This window comes from Peromyscus leucopus, chromosome 19 (assembly GCF_004664715.2).
Source record: "Peromyscus leucopus breed LL Stock chromosome 19, UCI_PerLeu_2.1, whole genome shotgun sequence".
NCBI classification, from domain to species: Eukaryota; Metazoa; Chordata; class Mammalia; order Rodentia; family Cricetidae; genus Peromyscus; species Peromyscus leucopus.
The window spans coordinates 30,571,214-30,593,157 of record NC_051079.1 but is presented as its reverse complement, the minus strand read 5'-3'; the positions used below and the strand labels follow the sequence as shown (position 1 = coordinate 30,593,157).

The 21,944-nt window shown below is 44.0% G+C and overlaps 1 protein-coding gene across 3 annotated transcripts in view; it reads right to left on the bottom strand.

Annotated features, from left to right (window-relative positions):
• The window catches only part of Sh3rf2 (SH3 domain containing ring finger 2), a 103,280-nt gene that overhangs the window by 25,755 nt on the left and 55,581 nt on the right, over positions 1 to 21,944 (bottom strand). For all 3 annotated transcript variants that reach the window (XM_028881710.2, XM_028881707.2, XM_028881709.2), the window contains exon 5: positions 15,318 to 15,641. In XM_028881710.2, coding sequence (XP_028737543.1) covers positions 15,318 to 15,641 — 324 coding nt within the window. The remainder of the gene's footprint in view (positions 1 to 15,317; positions 15,642 to 21,944) is intronic.

The following is a 21,944-nucleotide window of genomic DNA, read 5'->3' as shown; positions in this document are numbered from 1 at the left end:
AAGCTCAGAGCCCCAGGTTGTTTGGACAATGGCTACCTCTCACCTTCCAGACTTCTTTTGTATCCAACAAAGATAAAGAGAGCCTGAAACATTTCAGACTGTCTATTTCCAAATGTCCTGATAGTTTTTTTTAAATCTCATTGTGCTAAAAAGGTATGAAAACGCGAACCTGATTAAAGAGGAAGAAATCCATAGGACAGTTACATAACTTTGCTCTTTGTACCCCAGCTTTCTGAGCATATCTGAGCATCCCACAAATGTCCACTGAGTTCTTCCAAGAAGACTGGTGTCTAAATCACCTGGGACAGATGATGAGTAGGACAGAGAAGAGATGGCTTCTCTTACCCAATTCTTTCTTCTATTGGCTTAAGGATACGGCAACACAAGAAAACTGAGGTGTATTGGAAGTTAGGTAGTGTTGCTTTTTACTTTAATTTTTTTCCCCTTGATATTCCTTAACTCAGCCTATTTCCCCAGTGGATGATTTCCCACGAACAGGCATTATTTCCCTCAATGGTGGACCTGGCCCAGTACTCAAGGATTCAGATAGACAGGCATTTGATAATACAGAGTATCAGTTGGGCATGTCTAATTCCTTGTAGTCAGTGAGTGTTCTGAGTTCTAGGGGACATCATCTATGAATGAAAAGGGTTTGAAAAGGAAGGTACAGTTCCCTTGTTTTAAGGGCTGTGTCATCTCATTGAGATAGAATGGGAGGGACCATAATACATTTCTGAGAATGCAACCATCACAAAAGGTCATGTTCAAAGACTATTCAGTAGAGGCCACACATTCCTAAGTATTTTTTCATGTAATCTTTATAGTAAGTTAAAAAAGTGCTATTTGTGTGTGTGCACATGTATATACATGTTTGTATGGTGCGTGTTAGTGGGTGTGTACAAATGTTCATGTGGAGGCCTGAGATAAAACTTGGAGGTCGCCGGGCGGTGGTGGCGCATGCCTTTATTCCCAGCACTTGGGAGGCAGATGCAGGCGGATCTCTGTGAGTTTGAGGCCAGCCTGGGCTACCAAGTGAGTTCCAGGAAAGGTGCAAAGCTACACAGAGAAACCCTGTAACTTGGATGTCAGTACCTCAGAAATGACATTCTGCCTCTCTTTTAGACAAGGTCTCTCATTGGACTGAAGCTGGCCCAATAGCCTAAGCTGGTTGATCGGGGAGCCCCAAGGATCCACTTGTCTCTGCTCCTCTAGTGTTCCAAACTAAGTGCTATTTCTTCCTCATTCTCATTTTGCTGCCAAGATTGCTAAAGCGAACATAATACCACAGGGCCAGGTAGTCAGCAGAGGCAAGGATCTGAACTTAGGCAGGATCTTAACTTGAACAGTCTGATCCAGAGTGTCACCTGTAATGTCTGAGGCAGCACATGTAGTTTGGAGGTAGGATCAAGTGTGCCAGTGATAGGGCTGGAGAGTTCTCAGAGGACAGACCACAGTGAGGACTGGAACCACAGACAACCACTTCACTAGCTTCCAGTCTTCATTTGCTAGGTTGAGCCAGGATGGGTTGGCTCAGTTTCCGAGAGTCCTGCAAAAGCATCTGGGACATTTCCCAGCCATCTCTCTCCTGCAGCTTTTATGAGTGCACTTTATGGATTTCACAAGGCATAGGCAACAGAGCAGAGCCTGAGGGAGGGCAGTCATAGCATTTGGGTTGGTTCACACACAATGCTCATTGGTCAAAACAGATGTCACCATACCTAGGGCCGCTTTGCTCCTGGTCAATGGCCAGGTTAAATGGTCATCCCCTGTCTAATAGTCCAATATTATTTTTAAGAGCTGTGGCCAAGGGCCTTTGGTTTTATTAATTACATGAATCTTGAAGAACCAAAAGCCCCTGGCTTTATTATTTTTCAAAAGATTTTATTACTTATGTATATGTCTGTTTGTGTGTGGGTGCACATGTGTGCAGGTACTCATGGAGGCCAGAAGAGGATGTTAGAGGTGCTGGAGCTGGAGTTACAGATGGTGTGAACTGAACTCAGGTCCCCCGCAAGAAATAGTCTTAACCACCGAGCCATATCTCTAGCCACAGCCTCTGGTTTTAGAATCTCAGTATGTGAGAGCCAGAACAGACCTTAGAGACATTTTAATCCTGAGCTCGAGGAGGGCAAATGGCATGCTGATGGTCACTGGTGGAGTTTAACATCAGTCAGGCCGGGTCTACTGGAGGGTGAGGGACCATGTCCTGGATGCCGGTTGAAGCAGATGCTGAGTTAGCTTTCCGGATTGTTTCACTTACTCCTAACAAACCCTTAGGGGCTTTCCCTGTGCATGCCTCTGCCCTCATGATGCCTGCCCCCCGAAGAGCACAGGCAGCACAACAAACATAAGCAGAAGGGATGGAGGCTAATTAAATGCTGTCTCTAAAGGAACTGGAGGTGGAGAGGTAGTGAGAAATGTTTCTGACGGCCTTTGCTTTTAGACTCTGCTTTACTATCTGGCTACAATGAACTTGGCTATGAAATTCATCCGCAACTAACACATTGCCCCACACCTCATGCTTGGAATGTGTACTTTTGTGGAGTCCCTTACCTTTTGGGGTCTGTACTATTCAGGTATATACATGGAAAGGACTGGGGTTGGGAACATATTCTTCCTATATATGGGAGGCTATACTCTAGGGAGCATGGTGGCCTGGCCTGAGGCCCAGGGTTGCAGGTGACTTTGCCCTTCTGGGGATAAAGCCTAAATATTAAAGCATGAGCACACTGTCCTCAAGGGAGCGTATCGATTAAGCTCAAAATTGCTGGCAAGGCATGAGCCAGGATGACAAAATGATGAAACCACTTGAATGTGGCACCAACACCCTTTGTCTCCTGTGTGTGACCTACAAAGCCTAGATTCACCTGTCACTCATCCACCTAGAGACTCCTCTCCTCCATTCACACATTTCTTATTCAATTGTTTACCTTTACAAGAATTCCCTTACTCAGACACTCATCCATATCTTTCTTTTATTGACTCCCTCCATCACCAAAGGGTTTATGCATCCTGTCTCTTGTTGACATTCAGTGGCTCACACACAGGCACGGATACAGCCAAGAGGCTTCATTCATTTGTCCGTTTGTGTATTCGACTAACATTTACTAAATTTCTTGCCCTGCTAGGCTCGACTGGACTTAACCCTGGAATGGTGGAGGGCACCAGTTACCCTGGCTTGCGGAGTTAAAAGCTGTAAGATAGCACGAAGGCAAACTCCCAAGCAAAGTAGGAAGTAAGAGAGGTCCCCGGATGTGTAGTCAGGTTGTGTATTCAGTATTCTGTCCTCCCTACAGGGCTCAAAGTGACCAGACATACATGCTCACAAAGCCTTACAAAAGAAGAAAAATCAAGGCTCAGGGTCACCCAACTTTTTTTTTTTTTTCTGTAAAGTACCAGAGGAAATATTTTCGGCTTTACATTGGGTTCCAGCCAAAATCACCCCACTCAATTATTGTGGTGTGAAATCCGCCACAGATAATATTCAGCGAGTGAGCCTACCTGGGGGACAAACTTCATTTTTGAACACTGAAAACGAATGTTAATTCTTACCCATCATACAGTACTACTCTTTTGATCCACTTGCCCCCTCACACACACACCCCAGTTCCAGGCAGGGAGCCGGCAGCACTTGGCCCACAGGCTGCTGATTGTCAGTATTGTTTTAGGTCAAGTAAACCAATGAGCGGAAGATGATTTCCAGGTGTAACAGTGGGCGGGCAGCCCTGCTCTGGAGACTGCTTTCTTTAGGTTGCTGGCTGGGAAGTGTCTAAGGCCAGGCTCAGGCACGAAGGGCAGGCAGGTCCCAGTTGTGTTCTGCCACTTGGGCTGAGGCAGGTGAGCGATTCAAGCAGCAGACTCTCTGTGGTCCAGTGTGCGCCTGCTCACATCTGTCTGGGGATTCCTAACTGCATGTCCAAGCTTGGCATGGAACCAGGCCTCGGTGACTTTCTACCCAGATGTTATAAATAACTGGCACGTGGCAGGCCCACCATGTTTGTGGACAGAAGCTTACGGACAGCAAGTGTTCTTAGCTAGTCTGACGTAGGGAGAGCCAAAGGCTGTGAGGAAAGGGGCAGGAAGACAGGGAAGCACCCGAGTTGAGCCAAGCACCCGAGCTGAGCCAGGCCAGTGGTAAAGATTTGGTCTCCTTTCTGCGCCCAGTGCCCTACCTAGTAGTCAGCATGGGAATGGAGTCTTGGAAACAGACACACTAGTGTTTTCAGCATCCTTTGCTAGATAAGCAGGTTTTATCATGCACCAAGCTGTCCGGTTTCCCGCTACTTGCTTGATTGTTTGAGGTGAGAAGAAAGGGGGAAAGGTCAGTTATTTTATCTCTTAGACTCGGACTTTGAAATGCAATGAGCAATTGTTTTAAACGAACGAAAATGCCCCATTTTTCTCAGAAATTTTGCCTATTGTTTTCTTTTCTTAGAATATTGTTACTTACCAAAAGTAAAATTGCTAAGTTGTTCACAAGGGCTGTGATGGAGAACAGGTTTTTCTTTTCTACGGAAACAATAGGAAGTCCTGCCCCTTCTTTGCCCCCCCCATCGAAACTCCATTCTTGAAGAAGGTCTGTACAGAGGCACTTGTTTGTTAAACAAACTTGGATGTACCTCTAACTCCGTACAGCCACCCCAAAATGACAAATAAAATGATTGTAGAATTATGGAATCTTAGATTATAGATGTGTTCCATGGCATATATACCTCATTTCATATGCCTGGGCCATGACAGACATGACCAATCAATTCCAGTATTTCTTCTCACCTTGCCTGTCTACTTCCCAATAATCATGCTCAACTCATTTTTGTGGATGGTTGAGATTCCCACTTCAGCTGCTGGTATAGGGAAAGACTTGGGAAGATAGCCAAACTTGGGTTCTGATCCAATGTTTGAAAGGTACCTACTGAATGAGTTTGAGCTAACGATTGGGTTGCAGTTCCTTTATTTAAAATGGAAGCAATACTATCTACCAGCAACTCCTAGAGGTGGGAGTGGTATTTAGGATTATAGTACTGGATCTGTCACAAAATGAGTCCCTTTTCCTCTAGGACTCCGGATTGAGTTGAAGTGGAAAGTGGGCCTATTCTGGTGATTCGGTCCCTAGATTCTTTCAGGTCTGGGGTAGTGTGCTTGCACGTGTCCAGGGACAGGACACTGACACACCTATTTGCCCAAAGCAATTTCCATGGTTTCCCCAAAGCTCCCATGGTCTCCTAACGTGTGTCTGAAAAGCATGGCTTGTTGGAGCGTTCAGACAGGGCACTTGTCTCCACACAGGCTTTGCCTTAACTGCCATTATTTCACACTAGTCACACGTCTGGTCTATACTCTGCACACCAGTGACTGTCATCTGGGGGTGACTCTGAGTTCAGGGGATGTTTGACCATGTCTGGAGGCTTTTTTTTTTAAATTGCCACAAGAGGGTGACCAGTTCCACCAGAGGGACGGTGTGTGAGTCTGAGGTCCCTTTGGACGTCAGTGAGCCCTGCACTCAGCCTCAGAGCTCAAGAATCTCTGTGAAAATGCTGAGGTGCAGTCTAGGTCACTCCCTCTTTCACCCAGACAGGGCTGGGTCTCCTCAGTGGTTCGCCGGCCAGGATTAATTGGGCAAAGCGATGATGTCAAGTTTAACCACTCTTTGGAAAAGTGCTGAATCAAAGAGGCAAGCGAGGTTAATTACCCAACCTGCTCTAGTCACCAGAAACCAGAGAGGCTTTCTCTAGAGGACCCTGGGGAGCGGGGCAGGGCTGGGCTTGGAAGTTACACAAGTTACCATGCACCAGGGGCCATGCAGTGCTTTGCAGATTGGAATCTGGTCAGGGAAAGCTGCAGCAGGACCCTGGCCTTTTGACAGCTAAAACCTCTCGGTCTCCACCTGAACACTGCTTCCCCTAAGCAAGCCTTCTTGCCTCCCAGACCAGGTCAACCCTTCATCTCAGATTTTCTTCATGCTTCACCCTCAGACCTTATAGCATTTTGTATACTTACAACCATGAACGCAACATTTAATACTTTAGTATGCGTCTACCTTGTGAGCTTGGAGCTTCCCTAAGCGCAGTGATCAAGTGCCTTGTTTGCTGTGACATCTGTGTGTGGTTCAAGTGTTTGGTACACAGTGGGTAGCTAACAACTCTTTACAGACTGCTCCGCTGACAGGCTGTAGGGGAAAACAGGGCTCGTTCTTGGCTTAGAACATTCACCAGTTGAGGACAGGACTCACTGATAAAGCTAAAAGGTGTGTGTGTGTGTGTGTGTGTGTGTGTGTGTGTGTGTGTGTGTGTAGAATGATGGACAGGGAGCTGGTCCTCTCTCAGCCTACATCTCCTTTTTCCAAAGCCTTTTCTCCTGTGTGTATTTTTGGTTTTCCTTGCATGGATTTACATGGAATTATAGCTGAGGGTCTGAGTTTAGCAAGTGGCATTGTCCCAGGGGACACATGGACAGAATACCAAATTAGACTCCAGCACTTTTGGAATGACCACCGCCTGTGAAGGAAGCAAAGAGGCTTCTGGAAGCCCCCACATACTGCCTCTAGCAGGTCATTCCTTTGAAGTGCACAGCTGAGGACTCACACTCCCAGCAAGGCCAGTCTATACAGGTTGGCCCTGATGCAGAGGTAGAGAGGATGCTTCTAGCTTCCTGGTTTGACCTAGTAACAACAGAGGGGATGTTCACTGAGTCAGTTCCCATTGCTCAATCCAGGTCATTGTCTCCAGGACTTGGAAAACTGAGGAAGAAGTTCAGTAAGAAACAGAGGGATCCCTTCTAAGATCTCGGGGATCCCAAAGCCCAGAGTTTTGCACAGCTCTTTGTCTCAGGGGAATGAATAATCCTTCCTGACCCTCACCTCACTGAGGCTGAGAAAGAACACTGCAGTAGCTGGAATGGCACCAGATGTGACTGTCTGTGAAGGTGTGTGTGAGCAGCAGAGAGGAGGGATCCCAACACTGGCCGTCCTAAACTATGTAAAAGGAGCAGCAGAGAGGATGGATCCCAACACTGGCCATCCTAAACTACAGAACAGGAGCAGCAGAGAGGACGGATCCCAACACTGGCCGTCCTAAACTACAGAACAGGAGCAGCAGAGAGGACGGATCCCAACACTGGCCATCCTAAACTACAGAAGAGGAGCAGCAGAGAGGAGGGATCCCAACACTGGCCATCCTAAACTACAAAACAGGAGCGGCTCTTCCCTCCCTCCCTGTCCTCAGATTTGCTGTTAAGTAGTGAAGCTGCATCATTCTTTGTCAGGTCAATGTCACCTGTCTCCTTAGCAGATGAGGAGACTGAGACCTGGACAGGCTGGACACCTGGAGGGCCACATACCAAAGAGGATTCCATTCTCTTAGGCCCGATTGGTGTCACATGCATCAGGGTTCTTGTGCAGACAGTCACCACTGCCACCTGGGATGACACAGCTCAAGGGCTAGGTATCAAATTTTACACAGTAGGTCCCTTGTTTCTGTTTTAGATAGCGATCCACTGTCTATTTGATGAGTTGAGGAGGCCTGAGTCTATTAAGGAAGGACCACTTCATGCCAGTTTTCTTATATGTAAAAGAAGACTAAGTTCCCCCCCCCAACCCTTGCTAACAGTTGTTAGGGATCTCTCGACTCTTAAAGCAATGACATTCTCCTACTCTTTTTATTTTTTTTGTTTTTTGTTTTTTGTTTTTTCGAGACAGGGTTTTCTCTGTGTAGCTTTGCGCTTTCTGGACTCACTTGGTAGCCAGCTGGCTGAACTCACGAGATCCGCTGCTCTGCTCCGAGTGCTGGATTAAGGCGTGCACCACCACCACCCGGCTAAAATAATCCAGTTTTAATTCTAAACATTTTCTTTTCTTTTTTTTCTTTTTTTGGTTTTTTGAGACAGGTCTCTGTTATTTTGCGCTTTCCTGGACTCACTTGTAGCCAGCTGCCTCGAACTCACAGAGATCCGCCTGGCTTTGCCTCCGAAGTGCTGGATTAAAGGCATGCGCCACCACCGCCTGGCGCAATGACATTCTCAAAGCCCTGCTTTGGGGAAGAACAATGGCTACAGCTTGTTGAGCTACTACACACTCTGGCAGAGACTCTTCATGGAAAGATTTAGCCCATTTTGCAGAAGAGAACACCGAGGCTCATCACATTAGTTCAATGTCACCTAGAGATGACATTTTGTCATATGAGATGGCAAGATCCATGGCAAAAAGCTCTGACTGAGTCAAATGCTTGACTTTTGATTCTTATCTGTCTCTCTGTGTAAGAGAAATAATTGAAAACCAAACCAAAACATGAGAGTCACAAATGCCTAGGGTCCACTAGTACAGTGGTTCTCAACCTGTGGGTTGCGACCCCATTTTGGTAAACCTCTAGCCTCAAAAAAAAATTTACGTTACAATTAATAACCATAGCAAAGTTACAGTTATGAAGTAAAAACGAAAATAATTTTGTGGTCAGGGGTCACCACAACATGAGGAACTGTATTAAAGGGTTGTGCGTTAGGAAGGTTGAGAACCACTGCTCTAATGATTTTGGTATGCAGTGTCTAACAGTTCAGAAGATATGAGAGCTTTCTCATTGTATGTTCCCACAGCCTATATACTTTGATTTATGCTCCTTTTTGCTTCTGAGCACAGCCATGCAATTCTGGTACGCAAAGTCACATTTGGGAAGTAAAGGTCATCATTCATCCCCACACCAACCTTGAAGCCATTTCTTCTCCAGATTGCACAAGCTCAGGCCTTCTTCTCCTGGCCTTGGCCTGAGTGTGGAGACTAGACCTTGGAGAGGGTAAAGGGGTGAACACACAGCCAAGAAACCTGGGACACTTGGGCCGGCCTGAGGGTAATGATAAGGATGTAAACAAGGGGATTGGCACGGACAGTCAGGGCAATGTGAGTCCAGCTGGCAACAGCCAGTGGAAAAAGGGTTAGCAGTCCAGTTATGGCAAACATGCCAGGCGGGACATCGGTGAGAAATGAGTCCTGTTTTTGAGCTAGAGAATGCTCAGGAACAAATGAGGGTCAAGGACGTGCGAGCTTTGGAGTCCCTGATCTAGGAGCATCTGACACGCAGGTGTGGGGTGCAGGGTGCAACCCAGGGAAAGCTCCCTGGGTGCTGTCTGACACACAAGGTGCTCTCGGAAGCAGAAGCCAACATTACAGAAGTGTTGCAGTTTCAAAAGAAACCCAGCAGGAAGGATGGATTTGGAGTGTCACCGTTTTGCCACCCAGAATGAAATGATGTTCAAATCATTAGGTAGGAAGACTAATGGGGGGTTTGATAACCAGGGGAGCAGGCTGGTGACATCTCAATACGAACACATTTTAATTCGAAAGGAGATGCAATCAAACGTTCCAAGTCTCTTGATGTGTTGTGCTAAGTATTTAAATTTCAACAAAAGTGTCAAGTTAACAAAATGGGGATGTAATGGCCTTTTCAATCAATATTACTGGGACAACTATATATCTATATGGGAAGAATGAATTTGAACTCTAATCTCATAACATATACAAAAACCAACTGCCCTTGACACAAAAGTAAAAGATAAAATTGTAAAACACCAGCAAAGAAAAATAAAGTTACATATTAAATTTTGGTTAGGTAATAGTTTCCTAGAGTAGATACATGAGACACCATCATATGAAAACATTTTTTTTGTGCTTTAAAAAATATTATGGAGGAAGTGGAAAGGCAACCCACAGTATGGGAACAATTTTGTAAGTTATATATCTGATGCAGGACTTTTTGTAGAATATGTAAAGAATTCTTTTACAACTCAATTAAAAAGAGACAAATAGCCCAATTATAATACAGACAACACACACAAGCAGCCCTTCCTCCAAAGAATGCTTGTTCAGTAAATTTAGGAACACTTGCCCAATGTCATTAGTCATCTGAGAACTGCAAATTAAAACTGTAGTAAGACACAGTGACATGTACCTGTAATCTCAGTTCTTGGGAGGCTGAGGCAGGAGGATAGTAGGTTTAAAGACCTGTGAGATTCTGTCTCAAAACAAAAAGCCCAAACCAGAAAAACCAAACACATACAAACAAAATTTTACAGTGAGATACTATTCTTCATATACACTAGGGTGGCTATCGTTCACAAGACAGACAGTAAACACATGTTGATAAAAACTGGAAAAATTGGAACCATTGTGCTGTATTGGTGGAAATGTAAAATGTGCATTCAGTTTGGAAAATAGTTGTGAGTTTTGCAAGCAGAATTTTGTGAAAGAGAACCATTATATGAAGGAACTCTCAGCTCCATTCCTAGGTTTATTTGCATATGAAAATGAACCTAGACAAGAACTTTCAGGCAAATGCTCCTAGCAGGATTATTGATAATAGACAAATAGAAGCTATCCAAATGCCTACCAGCTGATGAACCAGTGAACTAAATCTTATGGCATTTCCATATATTGGGATGTTATTTGGCCATAAAAAGTACTAATAAAGTACAAACACAGGTTGCTTATATGGATAAACCTTGAAACATGGACTACATAAAACAATGTCACAAAACAAAGCAAAGCAAACAAAAATTAAAAACCACTGTGAAGTTGCAACTGGCAGTATCCAGAATCTTTTGAATTCAGGAGGACAAATGGTTTGTCCCCCAAACAGTGCGAGGGATGAGAAGGTCAGTTAGAATATAGAATGAAATGAATGTGGGGGAGTATCAAGCCAATGAAAAGTGCTTACGTCATCTGTATCTCATTTGCATAAATCAACTGAGGAGAATGTTCGTAAGGCAAGAGTAGAAATGGGAAACATGAGATATTGAAAATGTAAAAGACAATTTTGTTTGCTGTTTGATAATATTATGATAGTGCTAAAATATCTTAAAAGGCACAGTTACTACAACAGATAATTTGACCTGAAGTTGGGGCTTCAATTTATTCAACGAAGGAGTCGGGTGGAGGAAGGGTAGGGGGAGAAATTGGCCTGAGTTGGCTCACTATAATATTTCTTAAATTTTTATATAGATTTGAAAATTTTCATTGTAAAAACATTTAGAAATGCATAGCAAAGATTGGACTGCAATATGGCAACTTATCACTAAGAAAATTTGAAAAGAAACAATAAAACTGAGAGCCAAGTACTTGTACCTACATTTACTCTCTTTTGATTTTCCCAGCAACCTTATAAATCAGAGTATACTTATTAAAAATTAAATATTTTAATTATTTTATCTTTTCTTTTTGAGAACTTTATACATGAGCACCAAGTACAGTTTTCCCACCCCTTATCCCCTCGGTTTCCCCCCATGTCCCCCCAACTTCCCTCCAAAATTCATGACCTCTTCTCTATTATACATCTATTATACATCTACATCTATACCTCTCCTCCCTCTCTGTGTATAAATAATACTTATGGAAGCATCTAGTCTTGCTTGAATGTACATGTGTCCAGGGCTGAGCCCATTGGATAGGATAGCTGCACCCATAAAATCTCAACAATAGGTTGTCCAATGTGGACAAGGGGAATTCTACAAGGTCCCATCCCTAGATGAAGGGTGGTCAATGGCTGCTGAAAGAGGGAGAATCAGTTTTCCCCAGGCACAAGCTCCCACATAGATCATCCAGCCCAAACATGCTCCTTTTTTGATGGGAGACTGGAGCTCAGCATGGTTACTGACTTGTCTAAAGCCTCAGCCTGGGATGAGGAGAGGGGCCCAGTTCAAAGACTGGCATGGCTTCTCCATTCAGCACCGATTACTACTTGGGCAATAGCTGTCCTTCACCCTGTGGTGTCTTGTGGAACAGAGACAGGTGGGGCCTTGCTTCATTTCCTGCTTTCAAATGCCTGTCAATGATTTCCTTCTAATACATCAACTGATAATCCATGAGAATAATTTAAGGATATATCTCTCCTAAGGGGCATGTTCTCAAAAAGTTAACAAACATGTTTCAAGTACCCATGAAGACTCATAAAAGGTATTCTGGACAGAAAATGATAGTATGCAATAGAATGTTTGATAATGGGTGTCCATTCAATGCAAACTTTCTTTCTTCCTACAATTCCTCAAGACTACACAATTCTAATGTGATCTACAAACATCATTTGTGAATGTGAATTCATTGAGTAAGAAATGTAGAATGAATGAAATTTATATTGGAGAGATATTAACTTAGGAATCTTAGCATCATTTATCTCTGTAAATAATCTTAGGGGTGGGGCTAACTAAGAATCTTAAGCATAAATTTGCATTGAGAGAGAGAGAGACAGACTGACAGAGTCAGTCCAAGGGGGAGATTATCTTAATACTCAGTAAAAACACTTTCATGCAGTCCTGAGCACCAAGTTGGGGTGAAAGACCCTAGTGGAAGATGAGACACCCACAGTGGAAGATGAGACACCCACAGTGGAAGATGAGACACCCACAGTGCTCAGTGCTCCAAGTGCTCAGGTCTGACTCCGAGTCATTCTCAAGTGCGGTCATGTCCAGCCCACAGCTGTGCTGAATCTTTCAGGTTAGTACTGCAGAGTCTAGCCAGGACTGGCAAGTGATTTCCCACAGGTAGGAAGACATGAAGACAAAGAGAACATGCTATCCCTTTCTCTGCTTTTTTGGTGTGAAGGTAACAGTTATGTGATGAAGACTTGGGCAATTCCAGCCTTGTTTCTTCACAGAGGGAGCCAGGGCACTTAACTGGGATGACTTCTAGGCTGATTCTGTAAAATGGCTTCTTGTTATGCAACCTCAGTTTTTTGGCTTGTAGGTGGGAGCTAGATATGTTTTACAACCCCCCTAAAAAAATTTCCCGGACCTTTTACTACATAGTCACATAACAGAATAATACTCAAGTATCCTTGGCAGGGCATAGTGGTGCACTTTAATCCCAGCCCTTGGGAAGCAGAGGCAGGCATATCTTTCTGAGTTCAAAACCAGTCTGGTCTACATAGTGAGTTCCAGGACTGCCATGCATGCATGCTCTGGTTACACATGTATTCACTTAGGATCACCACGATCTAATCTGTATGGTAGCCCACCTTTGTAGTTATTTTCCATGTCTATGTATGCACCTTTATTAACTTACTGATCTTTAAATGTGGAAAATTTAAATCAAGTATCCAAACATTTTTCCATCTTTCCTATGTGATCATAAAATTGATATCACTTATAAGGCTTAGAGAGGCACTTCCTACAACAAAGTAGAAAAGTGATACTTCTCTACTTACAAGAGAGGCGGTGACTTCCTACAGGATCTGAGGCTGTTCTCTTTTTTTCCTTATTTATTGGCTATTTCTGAGTAGCTAGTGCTTGTGGGGGAGGGGGTGCTACAGATAGGCTGGAACCGAGCTGAGATCTTGGTATCTTAAAATACCCCATGGACACTGTAAAAGGAATGGGTTGTTTATCCTATTCTTTTGTGTTATTAATTTCTGAGTCCCTAAACCACCTAAGGCCATCAGAGTGTGGGTGCCATCAGGGTCCTCATCCCACTTTAGAGAGCTGTACATGGGGCTTCTGAATATGTTTTGACAACACCTGTGCCATCTATACAAAAATATTCACCATTTACAACCATCTGCATCGACAAAAGGCTATTGGTACTGCCCAGTGATTCCCCATGAATGCTGTGGTTTGGAATTATCATTCTTCGTGCATATTTGGAAGAAATGCAATTTGTTTTGAGTACTACTGGGATTCTCCCACTCTGGTTCACCCTCTTAGCAGATGAGGTAAACGTCCAGGAATAAAAATTTCAAAGGCACAGAGAACAGGTCTCTTGGATACATCTTTTGAAAAGCCAACTCATGGCTGAGCTCACTCACTTATTTTTACAGAGTGTGGGCTGCACTTTCTATACCCATGCCTCTATATAAAGAATGCTTTAGAAACTTCTGACTTTCCAGCTTCATGTGAGTCATCAGGTTCTTGTTTTAGAGTGTTCATGTGTTCGTGTGTTCGTGTATGTGTGTGTGTTAGAACAACTCTGGGCACAAGGCATGTATATACTCATAAAAATGTGTTTAGAATGCATGTTAGAATTTTTTTAAATAAGGAGAGTATATATGGCGTGTGTGTGTGTGTGTGTGTGTGTGTGTGTGTGTGTGTGAGAGAGAGAGAGAGAGAGAGAGAGAGAGAGAGAGACAGACAGAGAGACAGACAGAGAGAGAGAGACAGAGAGAGATGCAGTACAGGTTGGGGATCAGTTGCATCAGTTAGCAACTCAGACAGTGGTATAAGATAGAGTGTTAAAGTGATTGTTTTCCTTGCAGACCAGTACACAGGTCTTTGAGGAGCCCTTGACTTTCTCCTTCTTCCGTGTCTTGTTATAAAGGGATTATAGTCCAATTAAGCCATTTAATCCCAAGGTAGAAATTCATGTTTAAAAACAAGATTTACAGCTTCTTAAAAAAAAAAAAAGACACCAGTGCAAGTTGAAGTCTGTCCTTGCAAGTTGCCACCTGCATGGATCCAAAGAGCATTTTTAGCTGAGCACCCAAGACATTCTTAATTACCTTGCCTCATACCTCTCCTCCTTCATCTCTTAAAGAGCCCTTCAGCCTAAATAGCCACATGCTGTCGGAAATACTTCAACTTCTGGATTGGTGCAACTCACCTAGGCTTATTTCTTCTTAGCATCTCAGCGAGCAGGATTGATAATAAGAATAGTACAGAGAGCAAGTGCTGATGGGGAGCTTAGCATGTGCAGACATCCTTAGACTGAGTGCTTTATGCCCATTACCTCATTAGGTGCCCACTGGGAGGAGTGACTTGGGGCCACCACCTGACTTAATACGCTGTTGTTGTCGTCTTGTAATTCTTAATCATTTTAGAGCAAGGGGCTTGCGTTAAAAAATTACAGAATGCAAAAAGTGCATAAATGGATATCGGACCTACAAGTTATACCATTATCCTGAGAAACACCTGCTAACCCACAGGTCCTATTGTTTTCTTTCTACGTGATGCCCGGGCTATTGCAGAAGATATGACAGTGAGTCTTATATGACGTCAAAACCCTGTCTGGAAAGTGTCTACCAGCATCTCCTTAGAGGAAAGTTTTCTGATGAGCAGGCAATTATGTTTACCACACAACAGAAAAGTGCAAAGCATCTGGGAATTTGGGCAAGTTGTTTAATCCTTTGAATTCTCAGTTTCCTAACCTGTAAAGTAGGCATAATAATAATAATCATATTTAACTTACAGGATGCTTAAGGATAAAATGCAATCACAAATATCTACAGTACACACGGCTTCAGTTAATATTCATGTATTCTGAGTGCCTGGTAAGTACTTAGCATCCAACAGTGTTTGTGACCTGGGGAAGCTCTCTTGCCTACCAGCAAGGTGCCAGCGGATTTACTCCTTACCTGTCCTGAAGGGTTGGCAGGGAAGTCTGCCTTGTCCCCATGCTGAGTGAGCACAGAGGGGCTGCTAGAGCTGATGAGCACTGGGGTGCTGATTTCCACCATCTGGTGACCTTCAGGAGAATGGACCATGCGGTTGAGTGTGTTCAAAGCTGTTGTGATGGAGAACTGCCCAGACCCCTTCCTCCTGGACCCAGGGCTCTTTCGGAGGGTGAGTGTGTTGGTTGCTTTGCCTCTGGATGGAGAGGACATCAGAGACAGGTTTTTCGTGCGTGATAACTGATGTCCTTTGTTCTTCTCTAAGAGGTGTCTTGCTGCGAGGTTTGGCTGCAGAGGTAAGAGGATCGATGAGAGTTACTTTCTGACATAGTATAGTAGCTAAGTCTCACACTCATTGGCAACTGATGCTAGCTAGTTTCTCAGCTGCTGGCTCGGATGGCCATCCTTTGGTCAGTGGCTGGGTCAGATGGCCACCCTTTGGTCAAAATAATAACACATTCTATCTTCTATCCATTTGAAGTTCATACATTTGATATGCTTTGAGATATAGTAAGCCGGGTGGTGATGGCCCACGTCTTTAATCCCAGCGCTCGGGAGACAGAGGCAGGTGGATCTCTGTGAGTTCAAGGCCAGCCTGGTCTACAGAGTGAGTTCCAGGAAAGGCGCAAAACTACACAGAGAAACCCTGTCTCAAAAAACCAAAAATCAAAAACAAACAAACAAACAAACAAACAAACAAAAAAGAGACATAGTAGACACACATTCAGGACCTTGACTCATCCTTCTGCTACACCTGTTTTTTTTTTTTTTTTTTTTTTTTCCTATTTCAAATATTGCCAATCTTCACTTTCCTGTTCTTTGTCTTTAACATCAGTTGTTCTGGTAAATTACCCAGGGAAGAAAAAAAAAAAACACCAAAAAGGATGGAAAAGCCCCAGTGTGTAGTGTTATCGATAAGCCAGCTGTTTAACAGCTGGCTAGCACAGTTTCTGGAACTGTAACAAATGGTGTGTCGGATCTGGCACCAGCCAGCCCAGTGTATGTTACTGTAGCCTTCCCTAACATCCGACTCATTACTTCTAAAGGGCCCTGGGGGCTTACAGCCTTTGGAAATATGAAATCTGTTGAAAAAAAAAATGAGGGTTCCTATGAATCCACGCTTCCATCTCAGGACGATGAGTTAAATTCCTATTATTACGATAGTCGCCAGTCATTCTCCCGAGCGACGGCATGTCTCGTTCTAATTTAGACGTTCAACTAGAGAGGGGAAAAAAGAATGTTCCCTTTTATGAACTTTTTAAATGACAATGTGCAGAGGATTAAAATAGCGGAGAGAGAGAGAGAAGACTTGGAAGAAGAGGTGATCCTTGTCTTGAAAAAGCCTGCCACATTGTGGAAAAACTCACCAAGTAGGTGCTTAGTGTTATTGTGCTCACATTTGTGTAAACATGTGAGTGTATCGAGGGCGGAGGTCAACCTCAGCTGTCATTCCTCAGGGGAAATTGCCCTTGTTTTTTTTCAAGCAGGGTCTTTCCCTGGCTGGAGCTCGCCAAGTGAGCTTACCTAGTCATCTCCCCAGTGCACTTAAAAAAAGTCCATTTCAAAGATAAGAAAGCTGAGGCCCGAAGGCGTGACATAAGTGACAGAGCCCACGTGTAAACTAGTAAACGAGAAGCTGTCAGATGGCAATGTCTTCCAGGGTCAAAGAGAGAGTGAGTGGGGGATACAGCCACTCACACTGGGGGGGGGGGGAGGGGAGGATCAACGAAGAGCCTCTGAGAAGGGGGTGGTTTAAACAGAGGTAAGTGGCAAGAAAGCCGGTGGTGTGGACATGAGGACGTGAACAGGCCAGGCAGAAAGCAGTAGGAAGGATGAAAGGGAGCAGGTGAGGAGACCGGGAGGGTCGGCCACAGGCTTGGCAGGCACCCGATTGCACAAGGACTCAGGAGGCCTTGACTTATTTTCAGTGTAACAGGAAGCTCCTGGCAGGTCTGGGTCGAGGAGTGACATGATCTGATTTATGCTTTTTAAAGCTCCTGTTACGGTTTGGCAGTTTCTCACAAACACATACTTAGCATCTGATCCAGCAATCCCACTTCTGGGTAATTACGCGAAGAAAGAAAAATGTATGCTCAAACCACAGTTTCATTCAGAGTTGCCAATGACGGGGAAGCAACCTCGACGCCATTTATTACCAGTTGACTGAGTAGTGATTTTTGTGTGTGTGTGTGTGTGTGTGTGTGTATGTGTGAATGCATGTGGTGGTCAGAGGCCACCCTCAGCCGTTCTTCCTCAGGAGCTGCCCATCTTGGATTTTAGGAAGGGTTTCTCAATGGCCTGGAGTTTGCCAATGAGGCTGGCTGGCCATTGAGCTCCAGGGATCCACCTGTCTCCCCCTCTCCAGTGCTGGGATGACAAGTGTGTACCATCATAACCATTTTTTTTTTTTCTTAAAACTTGGGTTCTGGGATTGAACTCGGGTCCTTATGATTGCATGGTAAGACTTAACAGACAGAACTGTCTCCCCAGATGCTATCTCTGGAACATCTGTGCTTTGAGACACTGTTCACTAATAAAAAGATGAGCTATGGACACATGGCACAATACAGATGAATGTCAACTGTGTTAAGCAAAAGGAAAGAAGCCAAGCTCACAGGGTTCCATTTTATAGAACATTCTAGAAAAAGAAAGCCATAGGGGCAGAAAATAGGGGCAGAAAATTTATGGGGTTCCATTTATAGAACATTCTAGAAAAAGAAAGCCATAGGGGCAGAAAATAGATCACTGGTGACTAGGTGGAGGAACAGAGGAGATGGCTCAGCATGAGGAATTTGGGGGGCATGTTGGAACTTTTCTATATATTGACTATAACGTGTTTATATAATTATATGTAGTTACCAAAACCAGAGATCCAGATACATTTAAAAAAGCAAAAAGCAGGTTTTTACTCCATATGAATAATGAAAATGTCATTCTTCAGAAGTAATGCTGAGAAGTAGGGATACTGATTAGCAAGATATCTATTTTGTTCTGGCGAGCTCTAATGGTATCCTGGACTAAGGACAAGGCCTGGCAAGGCCCCACAGCACCTGTTCCTCCACGGTTTGCGCAGGAAGGAGGACAACGGATACCCTTCAAATGGAATGAGTGACTTTCCTTACAGCCGTCTGCAGCCATGATATCACAAGTTAATTCTTTCTTATGTGCCCTGCCTTTCTGTCTCCAGGTGGGCAGCACCATCACCTTTTATTATTATTATTATTATTATTATTATTATTATTATTATTATTATTTTATCAGTAACACCAACAAAGGGCCCTGTGAGAATCTGCTTTTGCCCTGTCCTCCACCGGCATGATTGACAGCTCAGCTGGGCAGGGACTGTGCGGCTCTTAGGTTTGCACCCATTTGAAACAATATCCTTGAAGTTCACTGGGCTGGACGAGGTTCACACAATTGAGACTGCCCTGTGGAGAAGTCCAGACAAGAATGGGGAGAAACTCAGCTTTTGTTTGACCATCCTTTGTGAGGGTGCTACTCAATAAATCAAATGATGCATTAACAGGAACAGTCTTATTTATGTACCCAAAAAAGTCCATGTTATCCTTATAAGAAAGCCTTCCTTTCAATCGCTCTGCACAGCACTGGCAACACAAACTTTATTTAAAGAGTTCTTAGCATGTGCTGCTCTTAATGAAATTACTGGAGTCAAAACTTTAAGTACTGCTTTAAACAGCTCAATTTAGATTTGAAGTAATGTTTGAAAAGTAGGTTCCCAATTAGACAAACCACTTGATTATCTTCTTCCTCCCTCCTAGCAATTAGGAGAACAAATGAAGCCATGGCTATTTAATGATAATTTTGAGGCTTCTTGTAATTACTAATTTTAGAGGTAAATGGGTAGTGAGAGTATCCAAATGAATAATCATTAAATACAGAAGTTTTGAAAACAGCAGTATTCAGAAACAGGTGATGAAATTAATGCTTAGCCCTTCACCCCAGAGCTACAAGGAAGCATCTCAAAATAATGCAGGAGATCAGACCAAAGTCTCCCACCTCCAATGTGTTCAGTTAGGTACCTAGTGCAGGTCCAGGGAGAGTGAACATTCCCCTAATCACCCTTATTGTTTCTACCTAGCAAATGGCCCCACCACTGACCTAGGCACACAAGTCAGAAGGTGGAGACACCCTAGGTCATTCCCTCTTTCCCATGTCTTCCACCTCTGCAATTCCCAAATCCTCATAAGAGGTAGAATTTGAATTTGCCAATTTGTTTCCAGTCTAGCAGTCAGAGTCACATCATTTCCAAACGGAACCATGCAGCAGCCTGCTCATCTTTCTCTCTCTCTCTCTCTCTCTCTCTCTCTCTCTCTCTCTCTCTCTCTCTCTCTCTCTCTCATCTCTTTTTTAAAATTTGTTATTTCCATTGTATCCCAGAAACCAGAGTCTGGGCCCGATGGCTCACATCTGCAATCAGAGCTCTTGGGAGGCTGAGGAAGGTCGAGGCTAGCCTGTGCTGTCCATTCAGTTTCAGTCTAGCATGGGATATACAACAAGACCTTGTCTGAAATCAAAATAAGTCAACTTCAACAAGCCAACTAACCAACCAACCAGCTACCAACCAATCAACCAACTAACTACCAACCAACCAACCAAAAACAACAATTAGACAAAACCAACCAAGTCTGATCAAATCAGTGATCTCTGAGTCAAATCCAAATTTATAATAGTAAGATATACAGGATCTTCACCATATATCCCATGAGGTCCCCTTTCTTCTGCTGACCTGGAGCATTGTGACTGGTCCAGCCAATGGGCAGTGAGTGAATGTGAGTGGTGTTCCTTCAGAGGCTCTCAGCTGTGAATACACAATCCATTCTCCCCTCCTATGGCAACTAGGAAGGACACATGCTCCAGATGTCACAGTTAAAAGACTGCCCAGCCCTGTTAGTGTGTGTTCCCAGGTGACTGTGAGTGGAACCACTCAGCATCCTGTGCTGAAAATACAATGTAGGTAGGAAATAGCATTTTTCTTTGTGGAGCCACTGAGACTTTGGGGCTGTTTAGTATGCCAGCATCACCCCGTCTTTTCTGTTTACAAAATGGTTTGTAATTACTACAATTTACTTCTTTGGCTTTGTGACTTAGCTCTGGATCTGGTAGTCTCTGGGTCCTCTTGCTACATCTACGCCCCCAGCCTCTGCTTCCTCCTCCATACTTATGTACTGAGCCTGAACTGCTTCTCAGTTGGCTCAGCTGGCATTCACTGACCTCCCAGATGAAGTCGAACATCACAATCCCTTAACAGTTCCCTCCACTTCACTCCTTGCATCATCCATCATCCTTGTAATCAATTACCCGAGTGCCTGACGGTGTGCTCTCTGGGATGAGGGACCTGTATCTACCCTGTATCTTTAGAACTTTGTGTGGAACCTGATGGAGCAGGTGCCAATGAAGCATTAAATAAATGAGTGCACAGGACAGCAGGGTCAGGTTTATTTTTTTTCTAACCACCTTCAAATAGGTTTTCACTTATTCAATTTAATGCCTTAAAAATTATTGTATTGTTACTGGATCCCAAGGCCTTACATAAGCTGGGCAAGCTATTTTTTTTTAAATGGAGAGTCTGTTCTGTGTTAGCTGGCCTATAAAATGTAACCAACACACTTGCCACATGTTTAGAGAAGACAGAAACCAGTCAAGGTTCACTTGACTGCTGACATGTTCTGGACATTTTTTTTTTCTTCCCAGCAGAGCCACATAAAATGAGTGAGATTCAAACAGGTGGGAAACACAAGGCAGGTGAACCAGGAAGAGACAAAGCATGAGGCATGAGAATACCTGTCAGTGCACACTAGAGCACGGCCATTCTTCACTCTCCCTCCACCCTTTGGTTACTTTCGACTGGCTGAGTGAAGGAAGTACCCAACACCTTGAAAGCTGGACAAGGCTTAGGATACACCCTTTGCTGCAGAACCTGCTTTGGCTTCCATGCACGGAAGAATTGGATTCTTCTCCCCAATTATGCCTCAGTCCCATTTCCCCCACCCTGCTGGAGGGTGGGGACGCTGCCCGGTACTTCTTTTTATAGCTCTCCGATACTCACTTTTAATACATTTATGCATGGTAAGCACTCAGTGAAGACAGTTAAACAATGAAAGATCTCTTTTGAATTTGCAATGACTTGCTTCAAGCTAGGGTGAGGCTCGTGGCTAGTGAGGTTCGAGACCAGAGGTTAGGTAATTATACTGGAGAAACAGATAGCCTAGCTTGTTTTTAAAGTCATTTAAAAAAAAAAATCCACAGAAGTAAGGCTGGGGAATTAGCTCTGTAGGTAAAGGGCTTGTTGGGCAAAAGTGATGACCTGTGTTTGGATCCCTAGACCCTGTATAAAAGCTGGGTGTGGTGGCACATGCCGGAAACCCCAGTGCTGCTGGTGGGGGTGTGGAGACAGGCAGATCCTCGGTGCTAGTTGGCCAGCCAGTGTTGTCAAAACAGGTTCACTGCAAGACTCTCATAGAATAAGGTGGGGAGCTGAAGAGGAAGAAATCTGATATCAACCTCTGGCTTCCATCTGGAATTTTACATCTAGTGGTCACCAGTCCCAGTATGTTGGTATATGTTGTTGCA